This window comes from Myotis myotis, unplaced genomic scaffold (assembly GCF_014108235.1).
Source record: "Myotis myotis isolate mMyoMyo1 unplaced genomic scaffold, mMyoMyo1.p scaffold_m19_p_1, whole genome shotgun sequence".
Lineage (NCBI taxonomy): Eukaryota > Metazoa > Chordata > Mammalia > Chiroptera > Vespertilionidae > Myotis > Myotis myotis.
Genome location: NW_023416313.1, coordinates 130,789,591 through 130,816,306, shown reverse-complemented (window position 1 = coordinate 130,816,306; position 26,716 = coordinate 130,789,591). Strand labels below are relative to the sequence as shown.

At 37.1% G+C, this 26,716-nt stretch overlaps 1 protein-coding gene across 5 annotated transcripts in view; it reads left to right on the top strand.

The window, feature by feature from the left end:
- The window catches only part of MINDY3 (MINDY lysine 48 deubiquitinase 3), a 103,312-nt gene that overhangs the window by 44,703 nt on the left and 31,893 nt on the right, over positions 1-26,716 (top strand). For 4 of the 5 annotated variants that reach the window (XM_036352224.1, XM_036352205.1, XM_036352234.1 and 1 more), the window contains 2 exons: positions 1,381-1,451; positions 6,362-6,442. In XM_036352224.1, the coding sequence (XP_036208117.1) occupies positions 1,381-1,451; positions 6,362-6,442 (152 nt within the window). The remainder of the gene's footprint in view (positions 1-1,380; positions 1,452-6,361; positions 6,443-26,716) is intronic. The other variant, XM_036352214.1, reaches the window with a different exon arrangement.

The window sequence follows — 26,716 nt, the reverse complement described above, 5'->3', positions numbered from 1 at the left end:
AAATATATTTTATTAATTTTTTACAGAGAGGAAGGGAGAGAGATAGTTAGAAACATCGATGAGAGAGAAACATCGATCAGCTGCCTCCTGCACATCTCCTACTGGGGATGTGCCCGCAACCCAGGTACATGCCCTTGACCGGAATCGAACCTGGGACCCTTCAGTCCGCAGGCCGACGCTCTATCCACCGAGCCAAACCGGTTTTGGCCATAGGACATAATTTTTAACCAGAAAAAATACTTATTAGAATACATATGGACCTAAATTATTACCAGAGTTTGATTCAATGTATATTAGCTGAAATCTGTAATCTGTGAAGACTTTGATATCATCACTGTTACAACTCTGTTGTGAAGTAATCGCTTGTCTCTTCATTCTCTATGCTTTGTCTGTTCTTCCTGATCCGCATCCACAACATCAGCCCTTGTCTCTATGCTAATGATTCCCAACACTGTGTCCAAGCTAACCTGACCTCTCTTCCCTGTGTTCCCCAGCCTTACTTCCAGTTGTGTATCTCTAGGTAGAAGTCCTAAAGGTTCCTCAGTTCCAGGTTACATAAAACCAAACTCATGTTCTCCCTTCAGATCACTCTAGCACCTACTCCTCCTTAATTCTCTCTTTTAGTTAATCACCGTTTATCAGATTCCTCAGGCTGGAAACCTTTAAGGAACCTTTGACAATTTTTTCACCCCTTAAATACACTGATTTTTCATGTCTCTTTGCTGTTTGCTCTGCATGAATTTTCTTCTTATCTTCTTAACCTGGAAAATGACTACAAATACTTAGATCTCAAATGTTACCACTTCTGTAACACAATTAGCAGATGTTCTTATATCACTATAAGTGTGTGTTTGGGTAAACAGAGAGAGAGAAAGCACACATTGTTTTTTCATCTCTCTCCCTTGATAAATTATTAGCTTTGTAAGGCAGGTACTGTGTTCGATTCATCTTTATTTCCCTAGTCTTTAGCACACTTCGTAGGTTTATTTATAGGAGAAAGAGAATGGTATCAATTGTCCATGTTTCAAGTATTGTACAGGTAGTTCACTGCTGCCCAATGTTAAATGTTACAAATTATGATTAGTATATCTTTTCCAATAATTCCTTAATTTCAGAGGGAAATGCCTCCATTATAAAAGTTAACACTGAGTATAAAGTTTCATAAATACATTTGAAGTATCACAAACCTGATCTAATGGTATTTATAATGAGTAGTACTATAATTATGACTTGATGTTAACTCGTAACAATAAAAATGTGCTAGGTTTAAGTATAGTTTGGGGTAAAAGTTTTGGTATAGAATATATCTATACATACATATTTCCATGTAAGTACTTTTCAGATTTATGTATACTAATACATGCTAACTTCTGTTTGCAGAGCTTCTTGGTATACATGAACAAGCAGCTGTAGGGTTCTTAACCTTAATGGAAGCTTTAAGATACTGTAAGGTAAGTTGATTTTTAAGGTACTTTGAATGGTCTTTATTCACATGTTCACTGTTGTGGATAGTATTTTTCTTCTATGACAACATATTTTAGCTTACTAATGTTATTATATACTCTCATCAGATTATTGCTGGTCTTCTTTCCTAAACTGACAGTCATATTAAGGGAAGAGTTAAGCTGGCTGATCAGGCAGAGTTTCCTAATTTTGAGGTTTGTTTCTTTTTGAGGGTGGGGGGAAGAACCCAGTATATTGTGGAAATAGAGACTTCTGTTGTTGAATATAAATATTTTTTTTGGTAAACTGAGGGAAAAGGATGTGCTGTTTCTTCCTTACCAATTAACGGTATACTTCACTAAACAACTGGTAGTACTTTATTGGGCAAAGAAAAAGAACCTGCTGAATGCTGAAATTCTAACTTCTGATTGTTCCATCTGAAAATGATTTCACACTGACAAAGCAGAAATCCAAGCATTTAATAGAATTAAACTCCTTAACACATATGTGAAAATTAGGAACTGCCATGAAACCCTCATTTATTGATATATATTTTATTGCTTTCCTACACAATCTGAAATAACTATTGACTGTTCCAATGGTCTTAAATCATTAGAGATTTGCAGTTAAGGTGTCCTCATTTTGGAGGAAGAAAGAAGACAATGTTATTTTTTACTTCTGAATGGTGGTTCCATGGCAGTGGTTCTGGTGGTGGTGATTAGTTTTAGTAACAGTGTCTTGTGCCCTTCCTTCCTTCCCTTTTCTTTTCTTTTTTTTTTTAACCAGACAGCATTCCTCTTTCATGACAGTCCTTGGACAGGGGTGATACGGGCATAAAAATCAAACAGGTCTCATCCAGCTCTTATTCATTTTAGTTATCGTAAGGTTAAACAGTAGCAGTTCTTCTTTTTAGTGACTTTAATTATACAAGCTAAAATTATTCTGAGTTTGCCTGGCAACCAAAGAATGAAATTGCAACTTCTCTTAGCATGCGCACACACACATACACACAAAACAGGAACTGCCATGAAACCTTCATTTATTGGTATATATTTCATTGATATATAGAGGTGATACATATATTAATTAGCTTGATTGTAGTGATATTTACATAATATATACGTATATCAAAACATTAAGTTGTACACCTTAAATATATACAATTTTTATGTCAATGAGATTTTAATAAAGCAGTTTTGTAAGAAGTGTGTGTGCGCGTGCACGCACATGTTGCAAGAGGTCAGGGTCTGGAGATGTTCTAGTTTGACATTTTCACTGTGTGGCCTGTAAGGCCCTGATGGTCTGGATCCTGTCTGCCCTTCCAGAGCTGCATCACTCCCTCCATTGCTGTGTCCGGCCATGCTGGTCTCCTGTTGTTTCTTGAACAGGCCAAGCCCTTTCCTGCCTCACAAGCCTTCATATTTGCTATCATTTCTGCCAGAGATATTCTACTCTCCTCTTCAGGTCCTACTTCAAATGGTGGCTCAAAGACCCTTTCCTTGATCATTCCCTCAGTGAATCATCCCAACATGATTTCATAGGAATAATCACTCTGTACTTACTTTTTTTTATAATTTTGAATTTGTTTTTTTTTGTCATCCCTAATGGAATATAGACTCTTTGAAGGCAAGCAGGCACATTGTTTCTGGGTACATAGTAGGTGCTCAATAAATATTGTTGCACAAATGAGTGGAAAATTGCACTGTATCTGTAGGCTTCTCTAAATGTGTGCTTTAGCTTTGCTTTAACTGTTAGGCACAACAGAGCCATGTCTGTTCCTCCAGGACTTTAATAGAAAGTTAACAGCTGCTGTGTGTTCTCTTGTTATTCTCTAGTATTTTAGCAGCAACTATTGTATTATATAAGATTTAAAGTTTTTTTTTTTTTTTTTTAGTGGCAGGACACAACATATTGACATTCAGATAGAGGAAAGGCAGATCTGTTAGTTACTGACAGCTCCTAACCAGAGCTGGGCCACACAGGGGTTACACCTGGGAACAGGCCAACAGCAAGCTTATGTGTGGGAATTGAGGGCAGAGTTAGCTAGGTCTCATGGGCTCAGTGTGGACTGGCTAATTTGAATAGTTTCCATGAGCTCAGGGGCTTAAGGGCTGTCCCTGGTCGTGTTGTTCCTGGTTCCAGGGCCATTAGGGCAATGCATAATGACCTGGGGTGTGAGAGATTTCTAGGGAAAGTGGTTGGGGTTTGGACTTACTCAGCAGTCTTTTTTAAGGGAATTGACCAGCCTCAAACCAGGGCCTCAAAACTGAGTCAAGACAGAATTTTAAAAAACCCACAAAACTCTATTACATGGAGCTGTTTATATGTATATACTGTAAGTTTCATTCTCAAAATCTATATACATTTACTTTGTACCAGATGTTTAGAAAAATGACATTAAGGAAATATTTGTGTTTGTATTAGTTTTGTGAATCTGAGCATTTTCCTGTTTGGTAGTGTAGTAAATTGCCCTTTAGAAATGAAATTAACATTTTCATGTCAATTTAACCATATATATTTATTAACACAAATAAAACGGTATTTCTCTTCTCCCCCTTTCTTTCTGTGTATATATATATATATACACACATGCATGTGAACAAAGAAGGTGACCCAGTGCTTTTGACTATGCCCTTTAAAAAAAAGATATATAACTCACATAACATAAAATTAACTATTTTAAAGTGTATAATTCAATAGTTTTTATGTATTTATTTTATGTATTTATGTATGTTATGTATTTATAAGTTAATGGAGAGTTCCACTTTTTGGTTGTTACGAATAATACTGCTATGAACATTCATGCATAAGTTTTTGTGAACATGTTTTCATTTCTCTTGAGTATATACCCAGGAATGAAATTGCCTGGTCATATGGTAATTATATGCTTAACTTTTTGAGGAACCGTCAAACTGTTTTCCAAAGTAGTTGCATTATTTATTCACTCTTTGATTGATTTTTTATTATTAGAAAACACTTCATGAGTTCAGCCTTTATTTGCCTTTTGATCCTACTTTGTGTAATCTTACCCACACTTTTTACTTCTGTGATGATTAAGTGTATGCGCATGCACGGACGCTATCTTTTTTTTTTTTTTAATCTTCACCCAAGGATATGTTTTTGTTTTTTTTATCGATTCTACAGAGAGAAGAAGGGAGGTGGGGGGAGAGAGAGAGACAGAAACATCCATATGAGAGAGAAATGTCGATTGATTGTCTCCTGTATGTGCCCCAACCAGGGGATCGAACCCGAAACCTAGATATGTGCCCTGATCAGGAATTGAATCCTGCACCCATTGGTGTATGGAACGATGTTCAACCAACTGAGCCACCCTGGCCAGGGTACACACTTTTTCTAAGAAAGAAACTAAACTGACCAATCTCAGAGGGAAGGTAGGGGTGGAGGAGTGGGTGGGGAGAGATTAATCAGGGAACACATATGTGAATATATGCATAGCCCCTGGACACAGATAATAGTTTGGTGAAGGCCTGGGGGGGCGGAGTTCAGGGTAGAGGGGGGGTCATAGGGGAAAGAAAGGGAGACATCTGTAATGCTTTCAACAGTAAAGATAAATTAAAAAATAGTTAAAAGAAACTAAACAACCTCTAAACTTTTCACAAGAGGCAGCGTGATGGAATGGAAAACCACCACATTAGGAGTCAGCAAACCCGAGTCTTAGTTCCAGTTCATACTAGTTAGCTGTTTGTATTCCAACAGGGCACCGATTCCATGTATTCCTCTGTGTCATTATGTAAAATTGAAGGACTTGCACTGCACACCTCTGAAGTGCCTTCTACTCTGACCCAGTGATCAGAGCTTTTCTTTTTTCTTTGTCCTTTGGCTGTTATTCTCTGTTGTTCCCAAAGTGACCTTTACGCTACTGGCTCATCATTGCCATTGGCACATCCAACGCATCCCTTGCATTACAGGACAACAGAGAATAAATTCTATCCCTCCTAGTGATAAGAATAAATTTTGAAGGGCCCTGGTGGTGCCTGAAAGCAGGGTATCATATCAGGGCTGTTTGTAATTAGGAAGAATTGGCCCTGACTGTTGCAAGTAGCCACTTGGAATTTCCTATTTCTAGGGAGTCTGTGTGAGAAAAGAAAATTCAGCACATTTGATTGGTAAGGTTAGTTGTTTTTAAGTCAAAATCTTTGTCCTCATAAGTGTGTGTAACTGATTGATGTGGATGTGGTTGGATTTCACAAGTCTATTATTTTCTCAGTCACACAAAAATGATATTTCCAAATTTTTGGAACTGCAGTGTTTAGAGATTAATTATATAACCCTGAAGCCAGGTTATAGGTTTAACTCATTATACATTTTAAAGAGACTGCATATTGTAAAACTTGGAACTTAACTCCTACCAGGAAGAGTCAGATGATAGGATTCTTTTATATACTTAAATGTTTTACATATTTTGCTTTAGAGAGATTATTATGTTACCCTAGGTTCTTTGAAGACAGGATGTTCTTAAGGCTTTTCCCCTTATTTATTCATAAATCTACTCATTTGTTTATTTATAATTATTTTCCTGATCAAATTATTATGATCCAAGTGTATGGTTTTTGGGTTTTGAGATACTAAGCTGACATTCTAGAAGTGGCCACGCTATCTAGGAACTTTAGTAAAACCTGAGAATGATGCTTAGGGTTAAACTATTGGTTATGGCTGTGTTAAGTCTGTGTTGTTGTTCTGTGTAAAGGCACAACATAAGCTTAGCCCTGATAGTCTTTATAACATTGACTTTATATTCATTGGTAATGACCTTTATGGGTAAGGCATTCTGGCACAGTATTTATTATTCCATTTAAATATGAATTGGGCACCCTGGTTATGTTTCAGATATTCATGGGCATGTAATAGGCAGTATAAAATTTTCATTTGTTTGTTTATTTTGCTACATTTGTTCTAGGTTGGTTCTTACTTGAAATCTCCAAAATTCCCTATTTGGATTGTTGGCAGTGAAACTCACCTCACCGTATTTTTTGCCAAGGTATGCTTACAGTAGGATTTTTTTTTTAAGTATGACATCAGACAAACAAGTAATATAGGTTATATTTAGTATGGATCTTTGTGCAAACATCAGTGTATTCCCACTAACAAACGGATTGTTCCAAAATCTAAAATATTAACACAAAAGAATGTATTGTTGTACTTCTCCAGTTTTGGAATTTCAATAAAATCTGTCATGACTCAGTTATAACTTCTTTACCTTTGCTGACTTTAGTGCTTTGCCTTTTGCTTTTCTTGTTTTTATATATTTTTTGTTGTTGTTGTTTGTCTGTTTTTTAAGGGATCACTTTTGTTAGGATAAAGTTTTGGATTGTTCTTTTGCAGAAAAGATTAAACTTTCACATGATATACAATAATTTTAGTTATAATATGCCTTAGGAAAATATTTTAAAATTTATTAATAGTTGAATGGTATGAAAAGCACTCTTTTAAAATGGAATATTTCCTATAGTTTTAATGTATATATGGTTACAATATTGAAATAAGTCAAATGTATTTGAACATGTTTATTTTAAAATTCTGACAACAAAGCCTTTTCTAAATCCTAGCCTTTAACAATAATATGTTTTTTCTACAATTGAGTGGTTCAGTGCTTTGGAGCCAGACAGCTTTTGTTTTGAATCCTAGCTCTTCCACTTCCTAACATTGCTCTCAGCCCCTTTTCTTATATTTAAAATGGGGATTAAGAACAGTACCTGGCTCTTAGAGTTATTATCAGGCTTAATATAAAATATTTAGCAATACTATTACAAGTTAAATGCTCAGTAAGTCTTAGCTGTCATCGTCATTTTCATTCTATAAACATTTATTAAACCTTTCTGGTATTCCTAGAGAGAGTTGCTAGACGTTGGCCTGAAAAGGAAAAGATATAATTGTGTTTTTGAGGTTTTTTAATTTGAGTGCGCTTTTTATTACTCCATGTTTTTTTTTCAGCTTGTACTTGCTAATATAAGTTTATTTATATCTGTAAGAATTATGAATAGCATAAATTATAGCAAAGACTGAAATGACAATGCTGAATTTTGTGGGTCTATTTTCTTGTTTATTCCTATATTTACTTTTATTGTGTTGGTAAAAGTCCAGCTGTGGATTTAGAGAAAGTTATATATATTTACCTTTTTTTTAAACAGGGAAAGCTATAAAATAAAAATTAAAGTACAGACTCATATGTTACATTTAGTCTGAAAGCTTTTGCTGTTTGTTTCCCTCTTAAAAGTGAAGAGGAAGAAGTTAAAAGCATCATTTAAACTATAGAAACTAAGCAACTTCTAATTCCTGAATGAGTCCATTTGACTAATTTTTGTATTAAGTGTTATAAATTTCCAGATAAGAAAATCAAATTTTCAAGCCAATTATTTTATCTCCAACCCTATTCTTTAGCATTAAGAAAACTAATAAATTCTGTGAAACTTTGTTTCAAATGTAAAAGATAATAATATGAAAGTATTTTAAATCTTAAATTTTATGATTGATATTTAAGAAACTAGAGGCCCAGTGCATGAAATTCATGCACGGGTAGGGTCCTTAGCGGCTGCCAGCTGTTGGCCAGGGCCTCCCTTCTCCTGGCTGCCAGCCAGGGCCTCCCTTCACACCCTCTTTGGCCTCGCGCCGCCTGCTCACCTGTTCCACCATCCCGCAGTGGTCCCGCTTTCGTTGGGGCCCATCTAGGCCAGCAGTGCCTCTACTGTTGCCTACTGCTGCCCACTGCTGCCATTGCCACATTGCTGATGCCTACCATGTTTCATGCCATCCCCTGGTGGTCAGTGCACGTCTAACTCCCTGTTGGTCGAACTCCCGCCTGTAGGAGCAATTTACATATTAGCTTTTTATTATATAGGATGATTCTATTGTCAAAACAGCAGAAGACAGAAGGTTAATACAAGGAATAGTGTTAATTCAGCTATGTAAATATGCAGGTATTTTGTATTCAAGCCATAATAATATATCCTAGTTTTAGAAGATTAGGAATGTTTCCTTGAAGAACAGGTGTTTAAAATGAGCACTGAGGCATCTGATTAAACTGTGGGAAGAGGGAAAAAAGAACTTTCCCTATATGGGAAGTATTTGGAGCAAACAAGCAGCTGCAGAAAGATGGAGTACTAGTATGGTGTGAATAAAGAAGAGCTGGGGCACTAAGCATTCAGGAAAGATGAGGCTGCAAAAGTAGGCAGGCCCTGCAACTCTATTTTAAGAGTAATGACAGCCCCTAGATTTTTCAAAAATTGGTGGGGGGAATAGGTTGGGGGTAGATGGGAAGGAAGGGAATGGTTTTAAATTTGCATTTTGGAAAGATCACTCTGGCTAATTCTGGAAAACAGACATATTGAAGGATAGCTTAGAGTGGGTAAACAAGATTTCTTTAGTTTTTGAGGTAAGCAAAGAATATGGTAATGTTGGTAGAGATGGGTAGAAGCACATACATTTGAGAGACTTAATCGAGTTAAACTGACAAGATTTGGTGATAGATTTCATTGGAGAGATAAGAGTTAGAGAGGTCTCATGACCTGTGTTTTTACTGATTAGATCTTCAAGCCTCAGAAAGAACTCAGTAGCTTTGCTATTGTAGGATGTACCCATGATTTATTCTTCTTTGGGCACACTGACCAGGTCAAGAGGAAAGATTGAGATACTACAGTTTGGGAATAGTTCAGCCAAATAATCCCTACAGTGAGGTTTACAACTCCTGCTCACAAAGATAATGGCTTTTAGTTTCTCAGATATTAGCAGAACACCAAGGGTCACCAGACATTTGAGGAATGCTTCCATGAAAAACAGAGTCAGAACAAATAGGGGAAAATGAACTCAAAAGAATGTAGATATTGTAGGACAGTGCAGGGATCAAAAGAAAACTTAAAAAAAAAACCCACAAAAAAACCTAGGAGAAGTTAATATATCCGTAAAACTATGGAGGCTCTGAGAAAAAAAATTTAAGAAAAAAGAGAAACTGAAAATTTATTGAAAGAATCGGAAGACAAATTAGAGAAATCTCCCTCTAGCTTGTTGCAGTAGTTTCTAACTGATAACCATGCTGTTGCCCTTTTTGGAGGCTTTAGTATCTTCTCATTTCAGCAATTAAAATGACCCCCAAACTTTATGTCACTGTTCTGCTCAAAACCTTATATTAGTTCCCCTTTTACTAAGAATTAAAGCAGAGTTCTTGGAATAACCTACTAGTCCTTCCCTCACCTCATTGGATTCCCTATTTCCTCTCTATTCTTATTTCCTATTACTTCTCCACATCCTAGCTTTCTTGGCCACACTGGCCTTTCCTCTGCCTCAAAAACGAGGCAATGTTCACTTTGCTTAAAATGATCTTTGTTTGTATAAAAGATTCCTTCCTTTGGGTCAGTAATCTAATGTCATCTCCTTAGTGAGGCCTTCCCTGCCCATCTTTTTAAAAATTTTAACCTCCTTGTTCTGGCTGAGTGGCTCAGTTGGCTGGAGCATCGTCCTATACAGCAAGAGGTTGTGGGTTTTATTCCCAGTCAGGGCACATACCTAGGTTACAGATTGGATCCCTGGTCGGGGCATGTATGGGAGGCAACAGATCAATCTTTCTCATACAGATGTTTCTCCTTCCCCTCCCCCTCCTCCTCCCCCTCTCCTTCTCTTTCTTTTTCTCTCTAGTATGTATTTTAAAAATTGAGTTGAAATTCTCATAAAATTAACTTTTTTCACATGAACAGTTTAGTGACTTTTAGTATATTCACAGTATTGTGTAACCACCACCTGTATCTACATTCTCATCCAAAACATTCTCATCACCCTAAAATAATAACCCATATCCATTAAGCAGTTATTTCCTATTTCCTCTCTGGAGCCCCAGCAACTACCAATTTACTTTTAATCTCTATGAATTTACCTCTACCAGATATTTTATATAAATATAATCATAAAAAATGTGACCTTTGTGTCTGGATTCTTTCACTGAGTATGTTTTTGTGGTTCATCCTCATTGTAGCATGTATCAGTACTTCATTCCTTTCATGGCTGAATGATACTCCATTATATGCATACTGGAGGCCCGATGCACGAAATTCATGCAAGATTAGGCCTTCCTTCTTGGTGCTCTCAGCACTGGCTTCTCTCTGGCACTCGGGACCCAGGCTACCCTCCCGCTGCCGGCAGGCACCTGGGACCCGGGCTTCCCTCGCAGCCCCGGCTTCATCCGGAAGGTCGTCTGGAAAGATGTCCGGTCTAATTAGCATATTATGCTTTTATTATTATAGATAACACAGTTTATTTGTCCATTCATCAATTAGTGGACATTTGGTTTGTTTTCACCTTTTGGCTATTGTGATTGTGCTGCTGTGAACATTCCTACACAAGCACATGCTTGAGTCCCAGTTTTGAGTTCTTTTGAGTATATACCTAGAACTGGAAATGCTGGGTCATATGGCAATTCTGGGTTTTACTTTTTTGAAGAACCACCAAACTGTTTCAGCAGTTGTATCATTTCACATTCCCACTAGCAATATGCAAGGGTTCCAAGTTTTCCACATCTTTGCTAACACTATTATTATTATTACCAGAGGCTCAGTGCACAAAATTCGTGCACTTGGGGGGGGGGTCCCACAGCCTGGCCTGCGCCCTCTTACAGTCCAGGAGCCCTCGGGGGATGTCCGACTGATGGCTTAGGCCCATGGGGAGTGGGCCTAAGCCGGCAGTTGGTCATCCTTAGCGCTGCCGTGGAGGCGGGAGAGGCTCCCGCAACTGCCGCTACACTCGCCAGCTGTTAGCCCGGCTTCTGGCTGAGTGATGTTCCCCTTGTGGGAGCGCACTGACCACTAGGGGGCAGCTCCTGTGTTGAGCATCTGCCCTCTGGTGGTCAGTGTGCATCATAGTGACCGGTTGTCCCGCCATCAGGCCAAAACCGGCTCTTTGACATTCCCCAAGGGGTCCCAGAGGGTGCAGGCCAGGTCGAGGGACCCCACCAGTGCACAGTTGGGGTTGGGAGGGACATGGGAGGTTGGCCAGCCGGGAGAGGCCACAGGAGGGCTCCAGGGCATGTCTGGCCCATCTCGCTCAGCCCGATCTGCCGGACCCCAGCAGCAAGATAACCTACTGATTGGAGCATCTGTCCCCTGGTGTTCAGTGCACATCATAGTGACTGGTCGACTGTCTGCCCCCTGGTGGTCAATGCACATCATAGTTGAGTGGCCTTAGCATATCATTAGCATACTACACTTTGATTGGTTGAATGGCCAACTGGACGACCCGACACTTACATTTTAAGCTTTTATTATGTAGGATTATTATTATTACCACCACCATCGTACTGCATGTTAAGTGGTCATTGTGGCTTTGACCACCTTGTTATATGCTTTTGGCCATTTCTGTATCATCTTTGGAGAACTAATCTATTCAGATTCTTTGCCCATTTTATAATTGGTTTGTTTGTCTTTTTGTTATTGAATTGTAGGGGTTTTTAATATATTCTGGAAAATATGCACATAGTATATATTTTGCTCATTTGTTTTATATGTTATCTGTGTGTCTCAGTAGGTAAGCTTTTGTCTGTTTTATTTTTTTCTCTTTCCCAATGCCTAGAACAGTGCCAGGCAGTGTTAGTGCTCAGTAAGTTTTTGTTGAACAAATAAATTTCAGAAAGCACTGAGGAAAGATTTATCTCAACAAAAAATTTGATATAACCATGTTTATATTTAATAAAGGGGACAAGGGGCTTAATAGTACTAACTTGTTCGAGGACATAAGAATTCAGTAGATGAAGAAATAGCAGTTAATGCATGTAATATTCCTATCTGGAGGTAAAAACAGAACTAATTTTTGCTCTTCTACCTAATCAACTTAAGCATACATACATACAGATTCTTTCTCCAGATTAATGAATAAAAACAAGTTTGGTGAGTATCCTATATAATGAAAGGCTAATATGCAGATTGTCCCCTCAGGAGTTCTACCAACCAGGAGTTCGATCACTTGCTATGATGTACACTGACCACCAGGGGCCGGTGTGGAACGAAGGAAGGTCCTGGCTGGCAGCCGGAAGGCCCCGATCAGCTCTGATCACCGCCAGGCCTAAGGACCCTACCCATTTATTAATATTGTGCACTGGGCCTCTAGTTTGTAAATAAGCAGTCATACTATATACTCTGTAATATTTAAGGTTTATGTTCATAGTTTGATGGTAAATAAAAAAATTGTTTCTATTTAATGAAATAACTTCTTACCTATCTGTTTTGGTTTTTTCTTTTGAGATGAACAGTTAACTTTCAGGACTCTATGTAACTATAAAAGAGTTGTTAGCTTCATGATTTTCAATTTGAGTGCCAAAGTATTTACTTAATAAAGTTATTTCATATTTGAGATGCCCAGTGGCTCAGGACTTAACTTTTCAATTTTATTGGAACCCTCTTCCTCACCCATGGAAACTCACTGAACATATTTTGTAGGATTAGAGAGGTTTTTCACAATTCAGTTTTATTTGAAAATGAATGATAAAAATAAATTTAATAATAAAATTTTATGAACAGGTTGTAAAACTTCAGTCATCTATAACCATCTTCTTTATCTTACCTTCTTTCAGTGTTTAAATTTAACTACCATGTTTTATAAATCATCTTAGTTTTCTATCTAACACAAAGTGATCTTTTAAAAAAAATATATACACATATATTTTTTTATTGATTTCAGAGAGGAAGGGAGAGGGAAGGACAGATAGAAACATCAATGATGAAAGAGAATCATTAATTGGGTGCTTCCTGCATGCCCCACACTGGGGATCGAGCCTGCAACCTGGGCCTATGCCCTGACCAGAAGTTGAACTTTGACTTTCTGGTTCATAGGTCAACACTCAACCACTGAGTCACGCCGGCTGGGCCAAAGTGATCTTATTTCTTATCACGCATCTGTATCTGTGAAACAACTAAACTGATATTGTACTTTTTGACATACGTATCTTAGGGATTATGGTTGAAAGAAATACTTACAAGTTACTCTATGTAAATGGGAGTTTTATACTTATTATTGAGGGGAAATAGCACAGAATTTAACTACAGAGACCTTATAGGACATCAGAGTTATCAAGCAGCAGGTGTCTCACAGAAACTTTTAAAAAGAGGATATGGGTGAGGTAAAAAGCAGTAGGTACATGGACCTGTTCAAAGAAGGGGAATTTTTCAAGCAGGCCATCTGAGCTATGGCAGAATAAAACTTCAGATCTGCACACTGGGAGGGAGAGTACCCTGTGAGCATGGGCAGTGTCTTCAGAAATTGTTCCGTGGTGCTTTTGATGGGCTTAGTTAAAAACTTGCAAACCTACTGCATAGGTTAAAGGAATTATTTTGAGACAAAATGGTTAAAGAATCTAAAACCCGTATTTATCTTTTTTAAATTGCCTTCCCTTTTTTGTCTTCATTTGTTATATTTTGGTTTTAAGAATTAATTATTTGGGTCACTTTTGTAATTTCCTCTTGAGTTGGAACTAATTATGAAATTAATTTTAATGCAGATTTAAGATGAGGGCTTTAAATTTTGAAAGTATAAATATGATATTACTAGTAATAGAATTATATGTATAAAGTGGTAGGCAAAATAGATTTGCCTTTTTTTTTTATTGTGCATTTGAATCAGTGTGGGGTGACCGCAGCTGATCCAATATGAAAATAGTTGGAACCTATCTATAGCATCTAGTTTCATCTTCAGAAGATCAGTGACTAATTTCCTTGGTAATCTGGTTCAGACTTTCTTTTGAAGTTGGGTAGATGAGTTTTACATCCTTTTTTGTTCTCTTTTATGGTTATAAAAGAACTCTTTGTAAGTGTGTGCAGAGTGTCACCTTTGACCCTTCCTATGATAAAGCAGGTTTTCCTTTCAGGTAAGAACACATGAGAACACATTACTATTTAAATGTAAAAAATGTATAAAGAAACAGAATTTAAAGTGAAGGAGAAACAAAACATTTAACTGTTCCTTAGTGAGCTGACTGCTCTTACTGTGGTATCTGTTACTGGGAGTCTGAATAGAGTTCTTTTCTGTATTGCTCTTTGGTGTAACATTAGGAAGACTACTGCTAGTAAGTGTTAGAGATATTTTTTTAGGTGTTTAAAAATCAGACACTTCTATTTTACCATTAATACATTTTAAATAAAGTAAGCACAATTTTAAGGAAATGAAGTAGAATGATGCTTTATAGGTTTTACTTGATATAAAGAAAATTCACCTCTATCTTTGTTAGGTAAAAGTGAATTGGAATACAATTAAATTCACAGCTGGGCATTTTATAATAGAGTTTTCCTATATATTAATGCATGTTAGTCATTTATGTTAACTAAATTTTAGTTTGTTCATCTGTTTAGATTTCATGCCTTATCTACTACAAAAAATTAATTTAAGAAGCTAAAGTACTTGTTTTTATAGCTTAAATCATAAACTAGTCGTGTGACTTTTAACACCTATCTTCAAACCTAAAATAGCAACTTCAGACAAAAGACCCTACCATTAATCTTCTGTTATTTGAACTACTTGTAAAGTTTGTGTAGAAGTCTACATAGACTAACAATTTTCAATTATTTGAATTATTAAAAACCTGTGAACTTTTACCCACAAATTGTTTCCTAACTGCTTAGTAAACCATGATCAGATGTCTAGGATTATGCCAGTGATTATCATGATAAGACTTAAACTATTTTCATTTCTAATTATTATAATGAGAAAGCGTCAATATGTAGTATGTTCTTGACTCCTTAAAGTGAAAACTAATTGTTTTTATTAATTGCTCTTTTCTACTATTCTGAGTGCTCTCATGTAGCTATTTCTGTATCTGGTTTTTATAAATTTTCTTTTTTCTTAGTTATCTCAATCATGCCAGTGATGTCAGCCTGCTTACTGAAAGTAGTTTTTGCCTTTGAGTTTGTTTCTTATAGGTTTTTTTGTTATAGTAGAACTCAAATAATTGTGTAAACAAGGTAAAATGTTACTCATAGAAGGGCCTAAAGGTGTTCTGTCTTGAGTAAAGTCTGTGAGTTTTAATTAGAATCAGTATTGATAAGTTCATACCTCTAGCACTCTTTCTATAATTGATAAAAATAATTGTAGCAAATAGAGTTGATTGCAGAATAGGGCAAAAGACCTCACATAATATATTTAATATATGATAGTAAGTGTTAACAGTTTATGATTTTATTTTTCTGTGCTTTTGTATATTTTATCCTCAGGCCAGAATGTGCTGATCAAAGTCCTGCTCAGCACTCATGGTCCAGCCTTGATATTTTTCATGTAATGACTGCTGATTCTTTCTCCCTTCTTGCTCCTATTCTTTCTTCCAGCTTCTTACCATCTTGTGTTCAGTGGTACTCCCTAACTCATCTGTTTTTCCACAGTACTTAGTATAGTAAAGATTAGGCATTGTGCTAAGTACTGTTGAAATGCAGAGATTAATAATACATTGTAATAGTTTACTGTTTACATTTACTGAGTGTTCTCTGTGTGTCAGACACTATGCTAAGCATTTTACATGCATTCCTCATTTAATCCTGAAAGCCACCCTCTGAGGTAAGTACTATTTCCATCTACATTTTATAGTCTGATGCCAGTGAAAAATAACATCTCCAGTTATATACTAGTGAGTACTGTGGCCAAATTTTAAGCTCAAATCTTCTGACTCCTGAGCTTTTAATTACTTCTGTCCCTTAGGAAACAAAAAATAAGTCATTTTACTAGGGTGGAATAGAGACTGGAAGAGGGAAAGGTGGGTACAGAGGAGACAGATGATACTTGAATTAAAGGACAGGGTAACTTTTAGGCTTGGAAAAAGATGAAGCAAAAAGATGAGAGATGTGGAATGTGAAAGTTCATATTACGTGTGGAGAATAGTAATTGGTTCAGTATGGCTGAACCATACTGATTGTACTAGAAGTTTAAGAGGGAAGCAGAGGTTGGGATCAGATATAGAACCAGATAAGATAATCATTTATTCCCAAACCATCTTCACTATACTATGTTTGTGTTTATATCTTGATATGAAAGGCTAAACATGGATATTCAAGATATGAATGTGAAGCATATTCATAGAAGTAGAAAACCATCTTAATGAACAGTAAGAACTTCCATGTAATGCTATGATAAAACTTAAGAATATTAGAAATTTGAGGAGAAACCAAGATGGTGGCATATGTAAACACCTGAAATTGCTACCTTGCACAACCACTTCAAAAATACAACTAAAAGACAAAACGAACATCATCTAGAACCACAGGAAGGCTGGCTGAGTGGAAATTCTACAACTAGAAGGAAAGAGAAAAGCACACTGAGACTCAGAGGAGGTACGGAATTAAAGTGCAGAGGTACGGAGGCTCCCGCGGAAAGGGCTGGCAACTGAGGACATGGTTGTCTTTTTCAGTCGGGAGGGAGACACAAGCTCCCGCTCTGAACTCCAGTTCCGGGCTAGTCTCTGGGGACCCAGACTCGTACAGGGAGAAACTGGACTGTCTGGCATCATGCGGAATTCAAGGGCAGATTTCTCTCAGATGTGCTTGCAGTGATTACCGTGGGACACTGAGACCCGGGGCCTCTTAGGGCTGGGCTGAGGATCAGTCATAGCTGTTTGCTCCACCCTGTTGATTCCCTGAGACCCCACCCCACTCAAGCTGTGCACAGAGGCTTTTGCATCTGAATGACCTGGCCCTTTGCAATCTAAAATTACCTAACAAACTGCAACTGGGTCAGAGACCCAGAACATCCAAAAGAAGGCCCAAGGCCCCACAGCAGCCTGCATTGCTTCACAGCTGGGCCTCATCTGGGCACCTCCAAATCCCAAACAAAGAAGAGGAATCTGCAGATCTCTCTGTAGCTCCTGCTGGGTAGCCTCAGGCAGAGGCTAAATTAGCACCTTCTTAGAGATCCAAGTGCCAGTGTACTCAGTGGTCAGAGTGGGACCATCCAGATTACAACTCCTCAGATCCAAAAGGGACACACTTAGGGGGCAGACTTAGTGAGCACCAAAGCCCCACTGAAGCAAGTCTTGCCCCATAAGGGTGTCTCCAGCACAAAAGTTCTCCCACTGCAGACACAGCTGATTCTCACAGCCAATTGGCCTGGAGGTCAATTCCTCCCAGTGATACCAACTACAATCAAGGCTTAACTACAACAAGACTGTGCACACAGCCCACGAAGGGGTGCACCAAGGGTGTCCACCTCAGGTAATTGGAGAGGCTGAGCTACTGGGCCCTATAGGACATCTAGCACAGAAAGTCACTCTATTGACACAGGGAAGCATAAAAAATGCGGAGACAAAGAAACAGGTCACAAATGACAGAAATGGAGGAAAGCAAACTACTGGATATAGAGTTCAAAACCATGGTTATAAGGTTTTTCAAGAATTTTCTAGAAACCGCCGATAAATGTAGTGAGACCCTCAAGAAATCTAGTGAGACCCTCGAGGTTCTGAAAAAGGACCAACTAGAAATTAAGCATACACTGACTGAAATAAAGAATATTATACAGAGTTCCAGCAGCAGACTAGAGGATCACAAGAATCAAGTCAAAGATTTGAAATATGAAGAAGCAAAAAACACTCAACTGGAAAAACAAAAAGAAAAAAGAATCCAAAAATATGAAGATAGTGTAAAGAGCCTCTGGGACAACTTCAAGCGTCCAACATCCGAATTATAGGTGAAGAAGAGAGAGAGCAAGATACTGAAAACCTATTTGAAGAAATAATGACAGAAAACTTCCCCTACCTGGTGAAAGAAATAGACTTACAAGTCCAGGAAGCGCAGAGAACCCCAAACAAAAGGAATCCAAAGAGGACCACACCAAGACACATCATAATTAAAATGCCAAAAGCAAAAGACAAAGAGAGAATCTTAAAAGCAGCAAGAGAAAAACAGTTAGTTACCTACAAGGGAGTACCCATAAGATTGTCAGCTGATTTCTCAACAGAAACTTTTCAGGCCAGAAGGGAGTGGCAAGAAATATTCAAAGTGATGAATACCAAGAACCTACAACCAAGACTACTTTATCCAGCAAAGCTATCATTCAGAAGTGAAGGTCAGCTAAAGAGCTTCACAGATAAGAAAAAGCTAAAGGAGTTCATCACCACCAAACCAGTATTATATGAAATGCTGAACGGTATTCTTTAAGAAGAGGAAGAAGAAGAAAAAGGTAAAGATACAAATTATGAACAACGAGTACATATCTATCAATAAGTGAATCTAAAAATCAAGTGAATAAAAAATCTGATTAACACAATAAACTGGCGTATAGAATAGAATCAGGGGCATAGAAAGGGAGTGGACTGACAATTCTCGGGGGGGAAAGCGGTGTGGGGGGTCTGGGAAGAGACTGGACAAAAATCGTATACCTATGGATGAGGACAGTGGGGGGGGGGCGGGGTAAGGGCAGAGGGTGGGGTGGGAACCAGGTGGAGGGGAGCTATGGGGGAAAAAAGGAACAACTAATACGAACAATAAAGATTTAATTTAAAAAATATATAAAAGGGCAAAAATAAGAATATTAGAAATTTGAGTACTGTGACTATTTTTTCACAGTCAAACCTTATTTAAAATAGTGGAAAAGGTGGTAAGACTTGTTGTGGGGATGGGGAGGTAGGATTACTCTGTCTCTCACTTTCCATTAATACTAATCCAAACCTATAAAACTTAAATTACTAGTATTGTCTGGGCTATAATTTCAATCTTTTTAGGCATTCATTTTCATATGAAACATGTGAAGTCCATATATGTAGAGATTCCTCTATATGCAGCTTGTATTGTTAAAACCAGTGTCAGTGAGTAGCATGAGGGAAGAGGAAAAAGTAGGCCAAGTAGGAATAGGAAGAGCAGATATTATGCATAGGAGCAAAATAAAGCTCCTGCCAGAACATTGTTTCATTTCCTTTTGACAGCTTCCTGAATAACAACCGTAAAATTTCAGCAGTTTACACAGTAGTGTTTAAGAAGGGGCAATGAGAGCAGTCCACCCCCAGGGAGGAGGAAGTTGTGTAGATTTGCCTGCATCTGACGATGTTTAAAAAAGAATTTGACAAAGTCAGCTTTGTTGTATTTAAATTCTCTGCAAACAGCGCACCCTCTTTGTGCCTATACTGGGGCACAGCCGCTCCTAGCATACCCCCTCTTCAAACACATGCATCAAAACTTATTTCTCTCTTAATTTACATGTTGGCTGCAGGTGTGCTCCATGTGCTTTCATGCTAAAACCTGGACAGAAGGAGCAGCCTCTGACAGTAATGTATGGTTCTCCTGGCAGAGGGGGAAAGGGAAAGACACCTGGCAAAACCACAGATGGCACTAAAGCTTCTAGGAGCTAACATGATGTCACTTCTGCTTACATTGCTCTGGCCAAAAGAAGTTACCGGGCCAAATCTGATATCAGTGGATCGAGGAAGTAAACCCCTCCCACAGAGAGGTACTGCAGGCCCCATAGCAACACGCAGTGATATATAAATCAAGGAAGGGAGGTGCAAGGAATCTAGATCAATAAAATCATTTATCACTACGGGTTGCTTTGTGTTCAGGTGATTAAACAAAGTTTAAATTCAAATGATATAAAGCATCTTTACTAGAAATAAGGAGGCACTTTCTATCAGATTGATTTTTATACCAATGATTGTATAATGCTAACTTTTAACATTTAAAAAAGTCAGATAGCCTGGTTGGCATTGCTCAGTGGTTGAATGCCAACCTATGAACCAGGAGGTCATGGTTTGATTCGTGGACGGGTACATGCGTGGGTTGTGGACTCAATCCACAATGGGGGACGTGCAGGAGGCAGTTGATTAATGATTCTCTCTCATCATTGATGTTTCTATCTCTCTCTCCCTCTCCCTTCCTCTCTGAAATCAATACAAGTAAATAAATAATAAAAGTCAGATATTTTTTTCTTGAATATGCAGGTGTTCATATGCCCAGAGAGTAATAGTTTATGTAAACTGTTTTCTTAATGAAATACAGTAGTTAAAAGGCTAATAGCTTTTCTCTGCCCAGTTCTTCATATAAAGGAGAGAACACAGAAAGTGATTCTAGATGTATAGGGAAGTCATTACACCAAGATGCCGTAGGCCTTAGCAATGAATTCTCTGATGGAAATCAGTTGAGAAAGGCTAGAGGGATTGTTAAAGTGAGTTGTACAGTTATGGTAATAGGGAGAAAAAGAAGTCCATTCATTAGTATTAGTAATTGTAATGATTATGTTAAATCGTTTGTTGGAGACTTTTCCTCCTACTTCCTTATTTCCACTTGTACATTTAGAGTTTATGTTTTTATGGAGAAAGAATCTCAAAGGACTTTGCTTTATATTTTTTACCTTTACTTCTCTGCTATTAGAACACAAATTGATGCCACACAGCAATGGGCTGTTGTGGAGATAGCCTGGGACTTTTGCACATTACTTGGCAAATAACGGAAAAGTAAGAAAAAGCCCTATCCGGTTTGGCTCAGTCGATAGAGCATCAGCCTACGGACTGAAAGGTCCCAGTTCTATTCCGGTCAAGGGCATGTACCTTGGTTGCGGGCACATCCCCAGTGGGGAGTGTGCAGGAGGCAGCTGGTCGATGTTTCTCTCTCATCGATGTTTCTAGCTCTCTATCCCTCTCCCTTCCTCTCCGTAAAAAATCAATAAAATATATATTTTTAAAAAAAGAAAAGTAAGAAAAAAACCCACTGTCCTACCTACTTTGAATTGATGGCATGAACTGAATTGTGTGTCTAATACTGGCACTAAAGAACATGATATACTTGAGAACATTTGGTAATGTTTAAAACAATCCGTTTGAGATAGTTCCCAAATTACTTTCACAAGTATATTTAGTGAATAAAGAGTCAAAATCAAACATTATAAAGTGATTTAGTAAAATTTTACTTAAAGCTTAAAGGTAAGTTATGTACTAGTTAACTTTATTTTTTTGGAAGAGCTCCTAGCACCATAAATGTCTGCAAGCTAAAATGTAATTTATATATGTGTGATCATTTCTAAAGTTAGATAAGGCTCTCAGAGGTTTTTTGATTACTCATGACAGCAGATTGCTCTTGATAATGATGAAAAGTATAATGAATAAACTTTAAAGACCTTTCCAGTAGTGAATTACTTATACCTACTGAATACAGACCTTCCTTGTATTTCAATAGGCGTTTAGAAGGTTAGCTAGTATTTCCACATTTTAAAAGGTTTATGGTGAATAGTGAATAATTATACTGATAGTACATACAGAAATACATGAAAAAGAGCTATTTGTTTCATGACTGTAGGTAATTAGATAGTCCCATTACAACTTGGGTTTTTTTCTTTCCCTTCTCTTCTGTAGCACTTTGCCAATTTAGGAAAATTGGCCGAGGCTAGATAATTTTAAAAGCTGTATTGTCTAGCAATCCCTGTTGACCAGTAAGTAAATTGACTGATTTGAAATTGTTTGCTCTAGCATTCCTCTGATAAAAGCTTCTGATTATATTCGAATAATGTGGAGAACTACTTATAGTATAACAATAATTTTGATGGTAAATCAGAGTTTAAATAGCTAAATAAAAGTGTTTAAATATTTGACTCTTATGTTAAGATCTTTTCCTAGTCAGATATCTAAAAGAGTTTCAGGTACAATACATATTGAAAATTTCTTCTAAGTACTGTGATTAGTGATGAAAAATAGAAAATGCTTAAAGCATCTTTGCTGACTTAGATAACTTGGAATTACATAATTGGAATCTTTATTTATAGCCCAACAGTTTTTTTAGGGTGGGGGGTTAATATATGTTTAACTTTTTTTTAGAAGGTAATTTTCTTAAGATAATTTTAATACCATTCATGGAAATAAGCATATAGTAGCATATTTTTTTTCTCTCTTTTATTAGATCGTGAACTTAAATGTACAGACTGGATCATTCTGTACCATTTAATAAGCTTGACAGTATTTAAAACATTATGGGTGTGTGGATAGTTATATAGTGAAAATATATTAAATATGTAATCTAAAAGTTCTCGCTGTGTTAAGCCTTGGAAGTGGGAAATGTGAGGGTTAGAATCCTCTTTTCATATTGTTTTTCACACTTACACAGTTATTACATGAAAGTTTTATTTTACTTCATCCTTTATAATTAAATCATTTTATATGTAGTGAGAAAAATATAGCACTTATATTCTCACTAAAATATTTTGCTTAAGATTGCAAAGGACTCTCAAGTGAATGGAATTCTATACTTGCTATTCAATCTTACTATGTAAATATGAAACATTTAATATTAATTTATCACCAAATTTGCTACATGGATCATTCTGCTACAGATCTTTAAACCAGGAACCGTGTTCAGAAGTGCTTAAGTAAAATTAATTGGTAAAAATTTGGGTTAGAATTTGTAATTTTAAATCAAATTAGGACGTTAAAAGTTCAACATTAAACACTTTAATGGGAATAGAAAGTGGTTTTGTAGCTTTTATTATTTCATCTGCAAACATTTAAATAAGCTTTAACTAAGAGATTGTTTTCTATAGTAATCTAAAAAGCATTCTAAGTACTAAAATAAGCAACACAATAATCAATTTAAAAGACTACTGATATGCAGATGACAATTTTTGGAATGTGTTTATTAGAATTCACTGTAATCTTTTTTTTTTTTAATGCTGTACTTACTTTTCTCACCCCCCCCCCACCCCTGTAATATAAACACACCTTAAAATAAGTAATAGGTTAAGAACAGTTAATTCCTAAGGAGTTTAGCAAATAGCTATTAGTATATCATTGAGACCAAAGGAGCAAAGCAAGGTGTTTTTTTAATCATTCAAGACACAATTTACTTTGTTAGTAATGACAGTTACAGTTGATAGTTTTATGATGTGGAACCTGACCAATACTACTGGTTTGTATTTTAGGAGGAAAAAAAGGAATTTCTGTTTAAGTAGTTCACATATAGGTTTTTTATTGTTTCCTCACATACAGGTTTGTTTCAAACTTCTAAACTTCAACCAATAAGTTGTCTAAATTTCTTTTTGGAAATACTCTATTCTGATGTCTTTGAAGTAATCTACTTTCATCTGTCTCAGTATCTTACCGGGTAGGTTCTCAGCCTTAATCTCCTCTAGTGCAAAAATCCTAATTCTACTAGGCTATGAGAAGCACACAACTGGAAACCATGACATTTTCATCATATGCCAGGCATTAAGATCTATTCTAATGAAAGGGTAATATGCTAATTAGACCGGATAGACCAAACATCTTCTGGACGTCATTCCGGACATCCTTCCTGACAAAGCTGGGGGTGTGGCTGGCCTGCAAAACGCCTGTGACCCCTCGCCCAGGCTGGCTCGCCCCCCAGCGGGAATCCCCAACTCGGTCCAGGGCCCACTTCAGGGCAGGTCAGCCGGCCCCCACCCGTGCACCAGGCCTCTATCCTATATAAAAAAGGATAATATGCAAATTGACCCTAATGGCAGAACGACTGCTGGACCAGTCACTGTGAGATGCACAGACCACCTCTTGGTTCCTTTCCCCAGCCAGCAGGCTCCTATCGCCTGATGGCCACCCGCAGCAGAGGTGGGGCCAGTGAATGGGTGGGAACAGCTGACCCCTTGGTCCCTTCCCTGGGCCGTCAGGCACCAATCACCCGATGGCGAATGGGGAACTGGGGGTGGGTGGCGGCCGGGGGCGCGGCCGGCTGCGGGCAGCTGGGGAAGATGGCTCTGATCGCAGGCCAGGCCTAGGGACTGTACCCGTGCATGAATTTTGTGCACCAGGCCTTTAGTAACTCCATAAATGTCTAACCACTAAGCTGTACACCTGAAACTAATATAAAATAATATTGAATGTCAACTGTAATTGGAAAAAAAAAAGATATCTCCATGTGCTCTACTTGGATGTTCAACCATCATCTCCAGACTCTGAATGTTCAAAATCAAATTCATTCTTTCATTAAAGCTGATTTCTCTTCCTAACTACTTTTTCTCACACAGTTCATGGTCCTCTTAACTCTTTCAGTTCCTCCACATGCTATGCTACTGCACATCTCCCTCCCTTTTGCGATTCTATTCCTTCTAGTTAGAATTTTCTCCTTCAGATGAGAGCCAAATGCTTCTTTGTGAAACCTGTTAAGACATCTTTTTATCCCCAGGTGTATCCCAAAGAAGGTATGTTTAATAACTATTAGAGCATTTGGGAAGACATATAATTTATTGTTTAAATTGTGATTCAGCAAACTATGGGCCACAGGCCAAATCAAGCCACCAATTACAGAAAAAAAAAAAAATGCACATATCCTCTGCCCTAAATGAGCATTTGTTAAACCATGGTCCATCAGTTTTGCCCAAGTTTCAAGTATCAGGCCAGCATATATAGCCTATTCAAATAAGAATACTAGCATGTTTTTTAAAGCCTAAACTTTTTATATTTTCATAACCAGAGCAAGAGATATGCGGTGAACTTTTCATTAAGTCTACTTTTATTTCTTTCTACATTAGCGTATTGTATTTTTAATTTGTAGCATTTGGAACTTAGAGACAAGGCATTAGGTAGTTAACTTTAAGTTTTTTTTGTGCTCCTGCATTTTCTGAAATCTTTAATGCTGGAGCATTTGATGTAAACCTTTTTCTGTGGCTAAAACTGGAATCTTCCTTGTTTGCCTAACTTTATCAACACTGATAATTTTCTATAACTTCACTCTATAAGAATAAAGTAATGTTTCAATTATATTCTCTGCTACTTCTTCCTTCAAAAAGATTTTTCGCTTTTATTGGCCAAGTAAAACAATGTTCCTTTTCCCTCTATTTAGATCATATTATTAAGTAATATTTAGAAAATTCAAAATAATGTTTTAAAATTCATTTCAGTCTTTTCCTTATCACTTACTGGTAACAAAGGAAGGTTGAAATGCAACAGATGATGAATAGAATGAATGATTGTAGGCTCATTTTGTATCCCTATAAATTCCCCTCTGCATAAAATCTCATGCACCTTCTCCTCAGCCAGAATTTAGGTACAGTGTTCATCCACAAATTCCTACAGTCACTTAAAGGGAAAAATTGAAAAAAGAAAGAAGTAGCAATGGAAATAGTTAAGGGACCTAAAGCTTATAGTGGAATAAATGTAGAAAATATTGCAATTAAGGTTTGGAAGTGATAAAAGATGCTAAATAATAATAATAATAATAATAATAATAATAATCCCAATATTAATTGTTCCCTAAAGCTGAGAGCTGATGCTATAATCCTAGCTTTGTTATAAAGTTAATTATAGAGCTAAGGTTATGTTCCTCACATATCAGAAAAGGGAAAGAGTTTTAAGAAATATTGTTCAGCCCTAGCTGGTTTGGCTCAGTGGATAGAGTGTCGGCTTGCAGACTAAAGGGTCCCGGGTTCGATTCCAGTCAAGGGCACATGCCTGGGTTGTGGGCTTGATCCCCAGTAGGGGGCATGCAGGAGGCAACTCTCTCATCAGTGATGTTTCTATCTCTCCCTCTTCCTCTCTAAAATCAGTAATATATATATATCAGTAATATATATATATGTATATATATATTTTAAATAAATATTGTTCAAAATAGGTTAAATGAACACACATAACTCAAGAATCTGGCAATATTTACCACAATTATAAATGAACTCTTTCTTTAACCTAGCAAGCTTACTCTGATGCTTTGTCTTACAGATACAATGACACATGTATGAAATTACATGTTCAAGTTTATTTGGTGCAGTATTGTTTATAATAGCAAAAGATTAGACACAGCCCAAGTATCCAGAAATAAAGGACTGGATCAGAAAGACATTGGAAGTTAGGCTAGATGAAAACATGTCATTTGACTTGCTATTTTCTACAAAATAATATTGAAAATGCAGGAAAAGGATAACCTAAAAGTTGCTATTAAGGGATAGCAAATGAGAAATAAATACCCATGACTAAATCTTACTATGTTGTAAAGTATACTTTATTTTTTAATACATAAAAAATGTGTGAGAGCTTGCATAGATTGCCTTGTTTTGATCCCCATTTAATTTATAATCCCATGTAAACTGAACATATTATTATGGGTGCTCAGGCACCTAATCTCCTGGGTGAGAACTACTCTAATAGATTCTTATAGTTTGTTTCTTCATCTTTGAGGTAAAGGTGGGTTGATTAGGACAAAAGTTAATTGCTACATTTTTAATAAAAATTTATTACTATAGAGGAACAGCATTTTAATTTGTATTTATTATTTGTAACCCGCAACATCTTTAAAAAGATTCAAGATGGTAAATAGGGATACTTGAGAACTTGTTTCTCTGATGAGGTTTGTCTAAGTGAACACAATCTAGA